The sequence below is a fragment of the Haliotis rubra genome, unplaced genomic scaffold (genome assembly GCF_003918875.1).
Source record: "Haliotis rubra isolate DU_JTF1 unplaced genomic scaffold, ASM391887v1 Scf148, whole genome shotgun sequence".
NCBI classification, from domain to species: Eukaryota; Metazoa; Mollusca; class Gastropoda; order Lepetellida; family Haliotidae; genus Haliotis; species Haliotis rubra.
The window spans coordinates 1506454-1519257 of record NW_025765425.1 but is presented as its reverse complement, the minus strand read 5'-3'; the positions used below and the strand labels follow the sequence as shown (position 1 = coordinate 1519257).

The window sequence follows — 12804 nt, the reverse complement described above, 5'->3', positions numbered from 1 at the left end:
CTAAGTCTAGTTTCAAAATAGACATTTGAAAAGTGTCCTTTGAAATACAATATCATCTCACACTAATTTGCATAAAGCCATGGTCTGTTCTAAATAAGTTGCTTTGGACTTTGAAAAAAGCCGCATTGCTCATTTCTGCACTAATCTCTCCTCAGTAAAGTCCTTTTTTCATGTTTCCTATCTCCCTACCACTGAGACTGTAGTTAGGCCGAACTTAGTTTTACAGATATTTCACATTTTAACTTCATAAATTGTAGATATATATGTTAAAAAACAGGGTTTTTTTCTATTTCCGACAGTACTTTAATCCAAATACTGGGGCATTTCATTCAATTTTGGTCTATTTTAGTATTCGCAGGTGGCTAGACCTCCATATAGGCTTATATTTTGCATTCAAGTCTAAAGCACACAATCATGAACATGAATGAACAATTTGCCTTAAATATTGAAATACTTAATATAAATATATAAACACTATGATGGCTTGATCATGGTGGTTAGTATTTCAGGATCCATAACGAGTAAGACACTTTAATGTTACATTTTACAATATTGAAATGTATGTTAAAATACATAAATAAAACTTTGAACATTATGACAACATATATCAGATAGTTTGTACAGCTATGCCAGGGATGAAACTAGTTCATTGGTTGAGTATGCATCAAATAGGTCATTAATATAATCAGTATTGAACCTTAGTTGATATATGCATATATCTCATATAATGCTGATTCTTATATCCTGCATATACCAGGAGAATCAAACATGCATGTTTTAAGAAGAAATCTTTACACCATTCCATACATGTGCGTATTTCATGGTTGTCATGGTTACAACATAACATCAATGGCAACACAACATGCTCATGTCTTTTACATGCAAGATTGAAAATTGGAGACTGACAACATTTCACAGGATATGTTTGAATGGGCATGCCATTGAGAAACTGAAGATGAAAGTGTGTATGGATGAAATGGATGCCGGGCAGGAGGTCATGACACAGGCAACAACTGATTTCCTGCCATCCAAACTCTCATGTTGAGCTTTGAAATAAGGAGACCTAATATTACCCAAGACTTCATCAACAGGTAAAGTGATCTAAACACCCCTAAGATGAAGTACATTACTACATTTATAAATGTTCTGTATCTTCAACAGGTTTTTTTCCTGAAAACTTTTAACATTTCATCGAAATTCATTTTTGAATTTCAAACTAATAAATTTAAGTTCCAATGTCAAGAGCATCTTCAATACAGGCTCAATTCAAAAAGAGGCTAAAATATGGGAAAGAGGCTCTACACATGAGAGTGAGGTTGGGACATCAGAGACCCATGGTGGCTGTATATCTGGGAGAGTTTGGACACCATGTAGGACAAAAGTGACAAGAGCTTACCCATAGGAATTTCTCCACCATCTAGTAGAGGCACAAAGATACAAGGGTGACAATGTGATCCATTCAACAAAACACAGGTGATATCTAATGTGGTGTCAGCTACCATGTGACTAAGGGCTACAGTGACTCAAGTCTAACAGCCAGCTTTAAGACATGGGTATCAAAGAAGGCTGAGCATAAAGAAACACTGTGCAGTCACATAAATAGAAAACATAAAATGCTCTGAATATCAGATTATATAAAAAAAAAATCATCCCTGTTTCCCATAACAAATCAAGCAATACCCTTGAATGCACTGAACACTGGTATTGTTATTGGTCTATTACGTGCATTATTTTGAAATCTTAAACACCCCACCACCCCAACAAAACAGACTGACAAAAATAACAACAAAAATAATCTTAGCTTAGTAACCCAATGGTAATGTGGTATTTTTCATAATACTAATTAGATTTTAGAGCTAGCTACTGTCCAAAACAGAGACATTAAGTTTGAGACGGAGAATAAGAAACTAAAATTGAAATGCATTTCTTCTATGATAAATATGCCAAAGACAAAAAAATCCCTCTATTCACTAATACAGAATTGTACCCGTTTAATGTGAAAATGTGACTGAAGGGCTGGCTATAACAGTGTGATACAAGTGTTGGGATATTGGTGCGTGATTTGACTGCAATGAGATGATTATGTGACAAAGTGGGAAAAAAATTGGTAAAAATATACAGACAATAAATAGATGCAATGCAAAAAGAAAATATTTACTTTATTCTAGCAAAATAATGAATATAAACACTTTATACTAATGCATGACAATATCTGCCTATGCCTCGCTAACTGAACAGATCACATAAAGTCTACTATACAATGTTAAGTTCTTTATGGCTTGATACAACACACTATGAATCCTCTGGTGCAGTGGCTTTAACTAGTGCTTCTCAATAGCAAAAAAACCAGCAAAGCTCATTAAGACAAAAGTTAATTATCTTCTAACTGGTCTAATTAAATCAGATCTCACAGAACTAGAATGATTTGCCGATTTCATAAAAAATGTTGCTGCAGCCAAAGGATTATTTAGAGTTTAACTACACATATCGTACTGACTTTTTGGCCCAGGTACACGCACTGTGATCCACCGATCTGAGTCAAGCATTACTTGGAGACAACTGAGATTCCGTAGTTTCCTACTGATGACTCAAGGCGTCAGGAATTGGTCTTTTTAGTATTTCTCTGATATATACTAGTAAGGATAACAAGAATGAACTTCACATTACTGTATGTATCTGAAGAAGTGTGGCACTGACAAATAACACATTTGATCATGATTCCAGCTTTTGGGGGATGTATTCTTTTTTTCAAGCTTACATACAGAAATTCAACAATCATTTCAATATTTTTGCAACTCTGCGGATAACATTTATAGTTATTAAGGATAAGTGCTATTTAGAGACTGGCCTTCATAAAAAGAATACTCTTACCAAAAAATTCATCAAGAACAAACAATGAAATATCAAGAAAGCGGCTTGATCTGTTTATTACTTTGAGTGACATTTGATCACTTATGAAGCTCAAAGCAACACCTTGGTGAATCACAGTGTGACCATCAAGACCACTTCTATCTGTCTGTTTTGCCATTTCAGCTATTTGGAATTGTCATACACTACATTTTGGACAATAAAACATTCATCATGCTTATTGAAATCGTAGCCACAATGCTGATCATACAAAAATATTTGCCTTTAAACATACAATGTAAATATATATTATAAGATGTTATTATCTGGTTGCAAAGTCTCAAATAAAAGGCATCCTGCAGACATGAATGCTTTCTGACACTGATTGTATACAATGCTGAAAGTAATGCAAAGTCATAATTCCTGTTAATAAATCAAAGGGAGATAACTCTCATTTCATGGAGGATGGGATTTTGCTTTTGTCTAAAAAGGTAATACTTCATTGGGCCATACCTAGCCCATAATCTAGTAACTCCAACATCAATTCTCAACACATTAACAATCATAGAAGCCACCATAACCACATATTATGTATCTAGATTGCCGTTTACACACACACAGACAAAATGATTTAAAGCCTTAATGCATTAAGGTATGAAAGTGAGTGAGTGAGTTTACTTTTACGCCGCACTCAGCAATATTCCAGCTATATGGCGGTGGTCTGATCCAGTTAGTTGCCTCTTACGGCAAGCATGGGTTACTGAAGATCAATATTCTAACCTGGACGTTCATGGGTAAGGTATGAAAGAATTTTTAGAACAGTAGTGTATTGGTTAAAACCCGTAGCCTTACGACCCAAACCCTCTTCAACATCTTACACAAAGAGAAAAAAAATATCCTTTTCCCAGAAACTCAATAAGCACATATATTCAATGAAAACTAGGGATTTGGTCGTAACACAAATATAGATATGGCTAGGATTCTATCAACAAGTAAACATATATTATAGCAACAGTCACAGATTATTAGGTATCTGAGAAAGCATATACCCTCTTGCCAATAATTGGAAAGATCATAAACAGGACTAGTATTTGAGGAAAAGTGCCTATACCCAAGCTGTAAAGCATAATGTTTCCACTGTCAGTTTACAGGGTTGCTCCTTCGTATGCCAACTTACCCGTGCCTTGCACATGAGCATCACCTTGTCAAAGAGGAAAATATGTCTGAAAAATACAAAAAAGGTTCATTCAAAATGTTGCCATTTCAAAAATATATCCTGATTGTGGGTGAAACCATAGATATAAAAGATATAACCAAGTGCATGAATGAGAAATAAGGTAGGATTTAGGGTTAGAGGTAACCTAGCTAGGTCTTAATCTTGGAGAACTACAGGCAGATAGCACTGTAATCTAGACAGTTTCTGTATTGTTTTATAAAGTACATGACATCTGAAGTAATGTAGCAACAATACTGCAATACAGTACAATATTGATACGAGGCTCATGATACATCACTTTACAATTCCTGTATCACAACATATATAATACATTAGGAGTTATACTGTTGTATCATTAGCCTTAGAAGGCACCTTTCATGAGCTTTAAGGCACTAGTTTAAAAATAACTGGCAACTTCTTTTCCAGATTTTGCTTTGAAAACTATTTGGACAGAGTTCTTGATTCAAGAATTGAAAACTGGTCGGAAGAAACTGTTGGAATGTTGAACAAGTGGTTGTGATTGCTTGGCATTCTTTCATACAGACAGTACTTCCAAATGTTCATCTCACTGAAGGATAGTGAGTAGGCTGTTACAATGCCCTTGTCATGACAAGCTTGAGTTCTTTTCAACACTTACAAGTTGACATATATGTCAAGTACAGATCTGTTATCCACGAGGAATTTCTACCAGATGATTGCACATCTTCATAATATAACAGCTTGGATATTAGTCTTGCTGATGTTAAAATGTTAGAAAAACAATCCATAAAAATATTTCAATTGATTCTTTGGACACCATTTAGTTAAAAGTCAACACTTTTCTCATGAATCCGAATAACAAGTCTTGGAAATTATAAATGGTATTAGTCTTCATTCATTTAAATGTGTTCCCTTATTTTTCATTTTATGTATAAATTTGTAAAATTCCAATGATATAGAATCCCTCTCCTCCAACCTTGTCCTTTGTCCCATGCAGGAATGTCTTCCCATCTCATGAACAACCAGCATAGGAAGTTGCTGAGCTAACAAGGAGGGGAGACAACCTCACAGGAAGTCAGCATTGTTAAGCTATACAATGGTGGCCAATCAATAATAACGCAGCCATAAGGATAGCCTTACCAATAGTCAATCTGACTCATGAACATGTTGAAGTGCTTCAGACTGTCAAGGACCCAGGGCCCAATTCATAAAAGCAGTCTTAGGACCATGACCACTGAAAGCCTTGTCAGTAAAATGGATTTGTGGAGCCACAATGATCCATTGAAACCAAATGATCCTAATATCAGGGCAATACACATGTTCAACAGGACCCTGGTCCTATATGTTGTTAGTTGATGCATCATTCTCATAAATCATTAATCTTCACATTAACCTGAAGCTTTGTCAGTAGGCTAGACCTATCTAAGTCTGACTTTACTGGACATTCTCCTGTCACTGAAATGCCACTACACACTTAAATATTAGTCAAGTATATTGAGATAGTGACAGAGAAGGTGAAGGCCATAGGAAGTGAAGCTGGTAGCTAGGGAGACATTACACAGCAGGACGAGGAGGGTACATGGAGATGCTTTCAGCAGCAAACTTAGTTAATTATCAACCATCCCTACAGATCTGTGCTCAACTGGTTGAACATGTTGAATCATTATTACATGAGCAGTTGATAATCGTAATATTGACCTAATATGTTGGTACATCTCTGTATGTGCATATGACTTGTCAACAATATCATATGTTAGTCAGTACACTTTATCCTAAAGTTAGCTTAAGCATGACTGATCAAACTTGCCTTTATGATAGACTTAATGAAAAAGAATTGAACAGGAATTCAAACTGTATACAATGAAGATGATAAACTGGAATTTGTGCCCTATTCACATCCTCCTCACTGACCCAGTTGTCAAGACTGTATTATTGCAGGATGTAAGAAACATTTCCATTGTTGTTTAAATTTAGATTTAAATCTGATCTTGAAGTATATGCAGATATATTAAATGCAAGATGTTGTGATGGCATATATAACTAAATTAACATGCAATAGGCAAGAAATGAAAACAATTAGTCAGATATGAAGACAAATGCAGTCATGGAAATATATTGTAACACAGAACTGATAAACAGACTATGTGCTGAAGACAAAATATTTGGTGGAAAATGAAAACTGTAAGCCTAGCAAAGACATCGTAAAATGCATGATCTACAATTAACACATTGTCATAATGTGACCACTTATCAGCCATGTCACACAATGCCAACAGCTGTCCAAAAGTAGTGTCGGAAATAGAAAAAACCCTGTTTTTTCACATTTATATCTACAATTTAGGTAGTTAATATGTGAAAGTGTGAAATATCTGTTAAACTAAGTTCGGCCTAACTACAGTTGCAGTGGAAGGGAGATAGGGAACGTAAAAAAGGATTTTACTGAGGAGAGATCAGTGCAGAAATGAGCAATGCAGGGTTTTTCTAAGTCCAATGCGACTTATTTAGAACAGCCTATGGCTTTATGCAATTTAGTGTGCCATGATATTGTATTACAAAGGACACCTTTTAAATGCACATTTTGAAATTAGACTTAGCTTCATTATAAACAACAGCTGACATAAAAAATAATAACTTTAATATTGAAACTAATAAGGATGTAGCTACCATGGAGTCTTGCTATCACTATGAAATGAAACAGGTAGGAGGGGTCGTCTCAAAAGCAAAACCAGGAGGGTGTCGCAGACGGTGGTTGGGGTCGGGCTGGGGGATAGCGATATCTAAGATACGATAATCTATTGAGACATATTCAATACATATGAAAAAGCCTAAAATATCTTTGAGATGAACCCTTGTGCCTGTGGGCAGCACATGCATTTCATGCCAGGTGACTCAATGGTCCATCGTCATACCTGGCTGAGCAACCTAATTGCCATCTATAGTCTGATCTATTGTTTTCAGCAGCTATTCGTATTTTTTCTAAGTTTGGCACGATTTTACGAGTAAACATGCTTTTCTGGATATCCTATTAGGCTAGTACGCATCCTACTGAACTACCTGTGGGTTATTTCGACATATGCCATTTGCAGTTGTGTAAATTTTAGGGATACAGAGTAATAGTCTAAAAACAGTTTTTTTTCTATTTCCGACAGTACTTCAGCGCTCATGTGAGGCAGCTCTTACAACAAGCATGGACTGTTCTTTCATGGATGGATGGATGGATGGATGGTATACTTGATCCCTATCATGGCAATGTCTCAACTTATAAAACAGTGCTTGACAGAATTTCAGTCACAAATTCAAGGTTTGTTTACAGATTTTAAGGCTCCCTAACAAAATTTCAAGGGTATGCGAAATAATTGTCTCACATATATATTCTAACCAGACTTAGATATAAGCTACATGTTCAGGTAAAATACTCAAAATAACTCACAGTGATCTTATTTAATTTTAGTGTGTTGCTTCTGTACACATGAAAACAAAACCATAAACAAGCAACTTAATAGTGTGTAATTACCCACTATGGCTTATTCAGCTTGCCTACCCCAACATCATATTGGTAAATACTTAATGGCATAAAACTGAAACAGATCATCATTGGCAGGGGCATAACTTTCCTCAAAATATGTTGGCTGTACACAAATGATATTCCCTAAAGTGGTTAACAGATTTAACAGTATTTGTATACAAGAACGTATGGTATGGATTTACAACTTCTTTAATATTTACAGCCCAGAAACGTCATGTTGTAAATATTAAAGAAGCTGTAAATCAATACCATACGTCCTTGTGTTACCTCCCAACTTCTAAATGCCCCAGTATTTGTATAATTTTGAAAAGATTATTTTGGGCAATTTACCAGTTATACTTAAGACAGGAACTAACACGAAAATGTCATGGCCTTTTCTGGGCAAAATCTAAATTTAATGTCAGATCTAAAAATCAAAAGCCTTTTTTAGCTGGTGCAAACTCTTTAGAGAGAAATCATTGATGTCTTTGTGTCAAGTGCTTGGCAAGCACTGTTTTGTGTGATTTAAAAAAATATTCTATAAATAAAATATTGCAAGTGTTACAAATGAAAACAATTCTGTTGACAAAAACAGAATTCAAATATTAGGATTATGTGGCTGGTATGGATGAATATATGAACACACAAACAAGGGAAAACAATTCAGGAAAGGGGACAACATGCGAAAACAAGCAGCATGCAAACTCTTGAAAATATTCTTAAATAATAAGTTTCAATTTGAGCATATTTCTGATATTGGAGAAAACTCTACTTGTAAGTAATATGTAGTCAATGAGCGTTTCTATTGATGCATTAGCGATGCCAGGAATGAAAGTCTATAGAGATGTTATTCAGCATGTTTAGAATATTATCTCTTACCTTTTCTCTGCTGCCCCCCTGTTAAAGTGAAACTTTCTCATTTTTTATCAGATATTAACATGTACATACTTTGTCACTGCTCACATTATTGTCAAAAAGGCAAGTTCAAATACAACTTGTAAAAATATAAGTTCTCGTGTTTTAATAGATTTGATCACACTAAAATCTTATACGTTCATAATATATTTCTCAAAAGGCAAGGACACATTAATACAATCCAATTTTATTTAGCATTTTATGAGTAATCTTACAACTACGAACCTGAAAACTGGAAAAATAAAGGTCTCATAAAGTCATATTGCTTTTTAAAAATATTTTTGTGATAAGACAAAATTATCAGTACTATTTTCTCATGTTACGTATCAAAAGCCACTTTTAGTTGAATTAACTTGTGACCTTGACATAGGCTGCATTTAACTTTACTGTTGTGACATGCACAAGAATGTCCATAAAAGCATACTTTTCTTTTTGTCATTGTGTCTGGTAAACAAATTATGCAGCATTAATATTACATGATGGTTGTATGGTTGTAACATTATTTTCATATACCCTAATACTTTAAACAGAAATGTTTCTGTTTCCATGAAGAACTTACTTTTGGTAATAACAGAAACCATCATTAATCATTCTTATGATTTAGCATGATTATAATTATATTTGAACAATGATGAAAGTCAAATAGAATTGTCTTTTGTTTCTTAACAATTAACAATATTAAAACTTGATTTAACTTATGAAATACACTAAAAGCAGTTAGTTTAACCAGTTAGGAATCATTCTAAATTAGTTATGATGAAAGTGGTATCTGAGAATTCTGATGACGCCAACTGTACAAGCAATTCATTAAAATTATTTATTCTACAGTAAATATCAATATTGTTTATAATGGCAGTGTTTTATTCTTCGAAAATGATCCTCATTATGTGTAGTTGCCCACATAACTTTGAAGAAGGTGGACCACTGGCTGATGTTCAGTCTTTTCAGAGGTAACAGCTATTTCACTGGTTATTACTAATACAGAAGAGGATTAATACTAAGTTGTGTATTACAGTAGTGACAGACATAATTTAAGAGAATACAAACTTTCATATAATCCCATTTAAAACCAAAATAATTACTGTTTCTTTACTTTCTTATCACTACTAGTAGTGACAGACATAATTTAAGAGAATATTAACTTTCATATAATCCCATTTTAAACCCAAATATTATTGTTTCTTATCGCTACTGTCATTTGTTGTGTGGACCAGCATATTTTAGAAAAACTCACAACTGGAACTCCTCACTCACAGATATGTCAAGTACATTATTTAAGATATTAAGATTATTCAAGATATTACACGGTCACTACACACGTAACCTAGCAGTTGACCTCTCGATTCGTTTAAAACAATAGGTCATGCACACTCAGTATCCCTCAATCTGAACTTGCCATGAAGTATGGGATTGCTTATAAATAAACACAAACAACACAAATACAATGCATAAATAATACAGTCGTAGGGTAGAAACGTGAACGTGACTAAACTAGGGTTATGATTATGTGGGTTAACATTCAGATTGAACTCAGGTGCTTACACTATTGTTGTGCGTCCCTCTCTAGCTACAGTGCTGCTACAGACGTGATATTTCACAACACAAACAGGACCCCATGCTTGTTCTTAAGGGAAACTTTGAAGATCTGATATCTGACCCAGATTTAGATCAGCAAACGATCAGTGCAATATTATGTCAAATTAAAACATTGGTTCTGTTTAATCCAATTAAGGTGATTTACCTCATAAAATAAGATATGCACCTAAACAACTTGAGGTCTTAAGGACTTGGATAAAAATTTGACTTCCTTGTGGTTTGAGTCTAGTTTCCTGATGATAGTGACAGTCTGTGACTTTAGCTACTACTGAAGTCAAGTCTAGTAAAAATCTGTTATGTGTTGCAATCTCAGCTGATAAGAGTGCATATGACAACATAAAATGTACTTAAAATGAAGCTAGAAATGTAGTTCAGGCCAGTAGACTTAGTTTTGAGCACAGACTGGGGTAAATGAAATAGTTTTAGTCATGGAGACTTTGTAAAACATCAATGGACAATATTCTAGTTTCACTAATCTGACAAAGTAGCCCTACCTAACGTTCCATCACTACAGTTTAACACTGAATACATCAGTAATATGTCAGATTAGTATGGGAGGAAAGTCCACTGATAACAGTGATGGGAAATCTGGGATTTAATTACCACGGTTACAGTCAATGAACATGACAGAAGTAACCGTGGCAACAAAACTCTGAAAACGTCAAATATCACACTATGGGAACAATGGAACAGTACTCGACAGTTATAAGTGTATATATCACATATTTCATAATTGTATATATAATAACCATATATATCATATAAACTATTCAAAAGAAGTTCAAGGAAACAGTATTCTTTACTTTAGTTAATCTGTCACAGCAAGATAGATTAACGGAATATGAAAGAATGGGGTTTTCTCTAACTTCTTAAAAGTAGCATATATCATAACTATCACAAAGTTGGGCAGTAGGAAGCGGGCAGGGCAGCTTGATACCACGCTACAGTAAGCAGCAGTGTTACAAGGAAATGTTAGATACTGAGCAAGAACATGGTTGAACCATGTTTGGAGGAGGAGAACACGACTATGTTAGTAAAGCAAATTTGCTACAGATCCCAGAGACAATTACACCAGTAAAACCCAACAAGGAAGGAGTGTCAGTGAAAAAACTACAAAAATTAATATATACAACACCATCCTTTTTAACCAATTTCCTAATGACCTTCATTCATGAAGTACTTTCTAGATTTCTTTGATGTACAAAATGAAATAGAAGGTTCACCTGCTTGTGTTTGGTCATCAATCCTACTAGTTATTCATTACAGCGGAAGTTGGATGCTTGTGTTGTTGGTTTAATTACTACTACTGTGTACACTGTCCAAGACTCGCAGTAAATGCAACAATCCCCTTGACTTTAGCTATGTAACCTGATTATAGTCAATTTTCCATTACCGAATCAGTCATAGCTATGTATAAACTATTACCATTGGGAAACATACTTTACATATATGACACGTCTTACATGAGTTATGTTTGAATGACTAAATATTACTCCTATTAGGTATCTCTGAAGAGGTAGATAAAAAACTATTTTGTGAAAAGTTTAAATACTCTGGGGTGTAGTCTATCAGTCTATGTAGTAGGATGGCCTGTACTAGTGCTGACAGCCCTGTTAGTTTACAGAAAGGGTCTGTGAATATTGGGAAGACCATGAGTCTTCCACACCAACCTGTTCCGGACACGGCTGTCCAAATGGGACAACACTTTTAACTCCCCGTCTTTCTGGAAGCGACCATAGTCCTTCAGGGATGTATTTGCAGGCTGAAAAACAAAACACATTTACATTTAAAGAAATACACCCATATCCACTATGAAAAGAAGGGAAAATACATTTACTGGGCAAAACGTCAATGCTCTTTATAATCCTTTCTGAAAGTTGAAGATTATTTGTCTGCTTTTTGGCGCATACACTCGCAAAGCAAAAATAGATAAATAAATGAATAAACAAAAAATTGCATTAAATCCACGACACATTTCGCTTCTATGTTTCAAAGTGCAAATTACGATAAAATTGACATTAGATTTGTATCTCTGAAAATAAATGTTCAAAATAATATGGTGTGTAAATCAATCTTAAGGCCAAAAATACAGTAAATACTCAAGAATGCTACATCAAGTCAGGCCAAGAGATTCTAGTCTACAACATGCGTGTTTATGCCAGGATTACAAATGCCAGACAAGAATACCTCAGTCTCTATGCACTACATTACCATCTACAAGATTAATCATTCAGAACAAGACACAAAAATACAATTTAACTTGAAGTACAGGTATCTGTTTCAAATCCAGACAAAAGGAATTATGTGAAATGGCACTTGAACACCATTTCCACAAACTATAACAAAGATATAGGATATGATCTTATTTATTTTATAAAAGAATATAACAGACACCAATACTACCAGAAAGCTTTAACAATATGCAGGCCACTTCTGATCCTGAGAAGTACTGAGAGCTAGGAGTGAGTGTGTGAGTTTAGTTTTACACCACTTTTAGCAATATTCCAGCAATATCACGGCGGGGGACACCTGAAATGGGCTTCACACATATTACCCATGTGGGGAATTGAACCCAGGTCTTCGGCGTGACAAGCTAACGCTTTAACCACTAGGCTACCCACCGCCCCCCGAGAGCTAGGAAGCATAAACAGGTCTGACATACTGAAGAATCATCAAATTTGTGGATATAATATCCACAAAATCTTCTGCATGTTCACTAAGTGAATTGAACAGTCCAACAAAAACA

The 12804-nt window shown here is 34.8% G+C and overlaps 1 protein-coding gene across 1 annotated transcript in view; it reads right to left on the bottom strand.

Moving 5' to 3' along the window:
• LOC124269841 (guanine nucleotide exchange factor VAV2-like) overlaps positions 1–12804 on the bottom strand; it is a 117055-nt gene that overhangs the window by 42752 nt on the left and 61499 nt on the right. Inside the window, 2 exon segments of the mRNA XM_046704878.1 lie at positions 4025–4070; positions 11729–11820. Of these exon segments, the coding sequence (XP_046560834.1) occupies positions 4025–4070; positions 11729–11820 (138 nt within the window).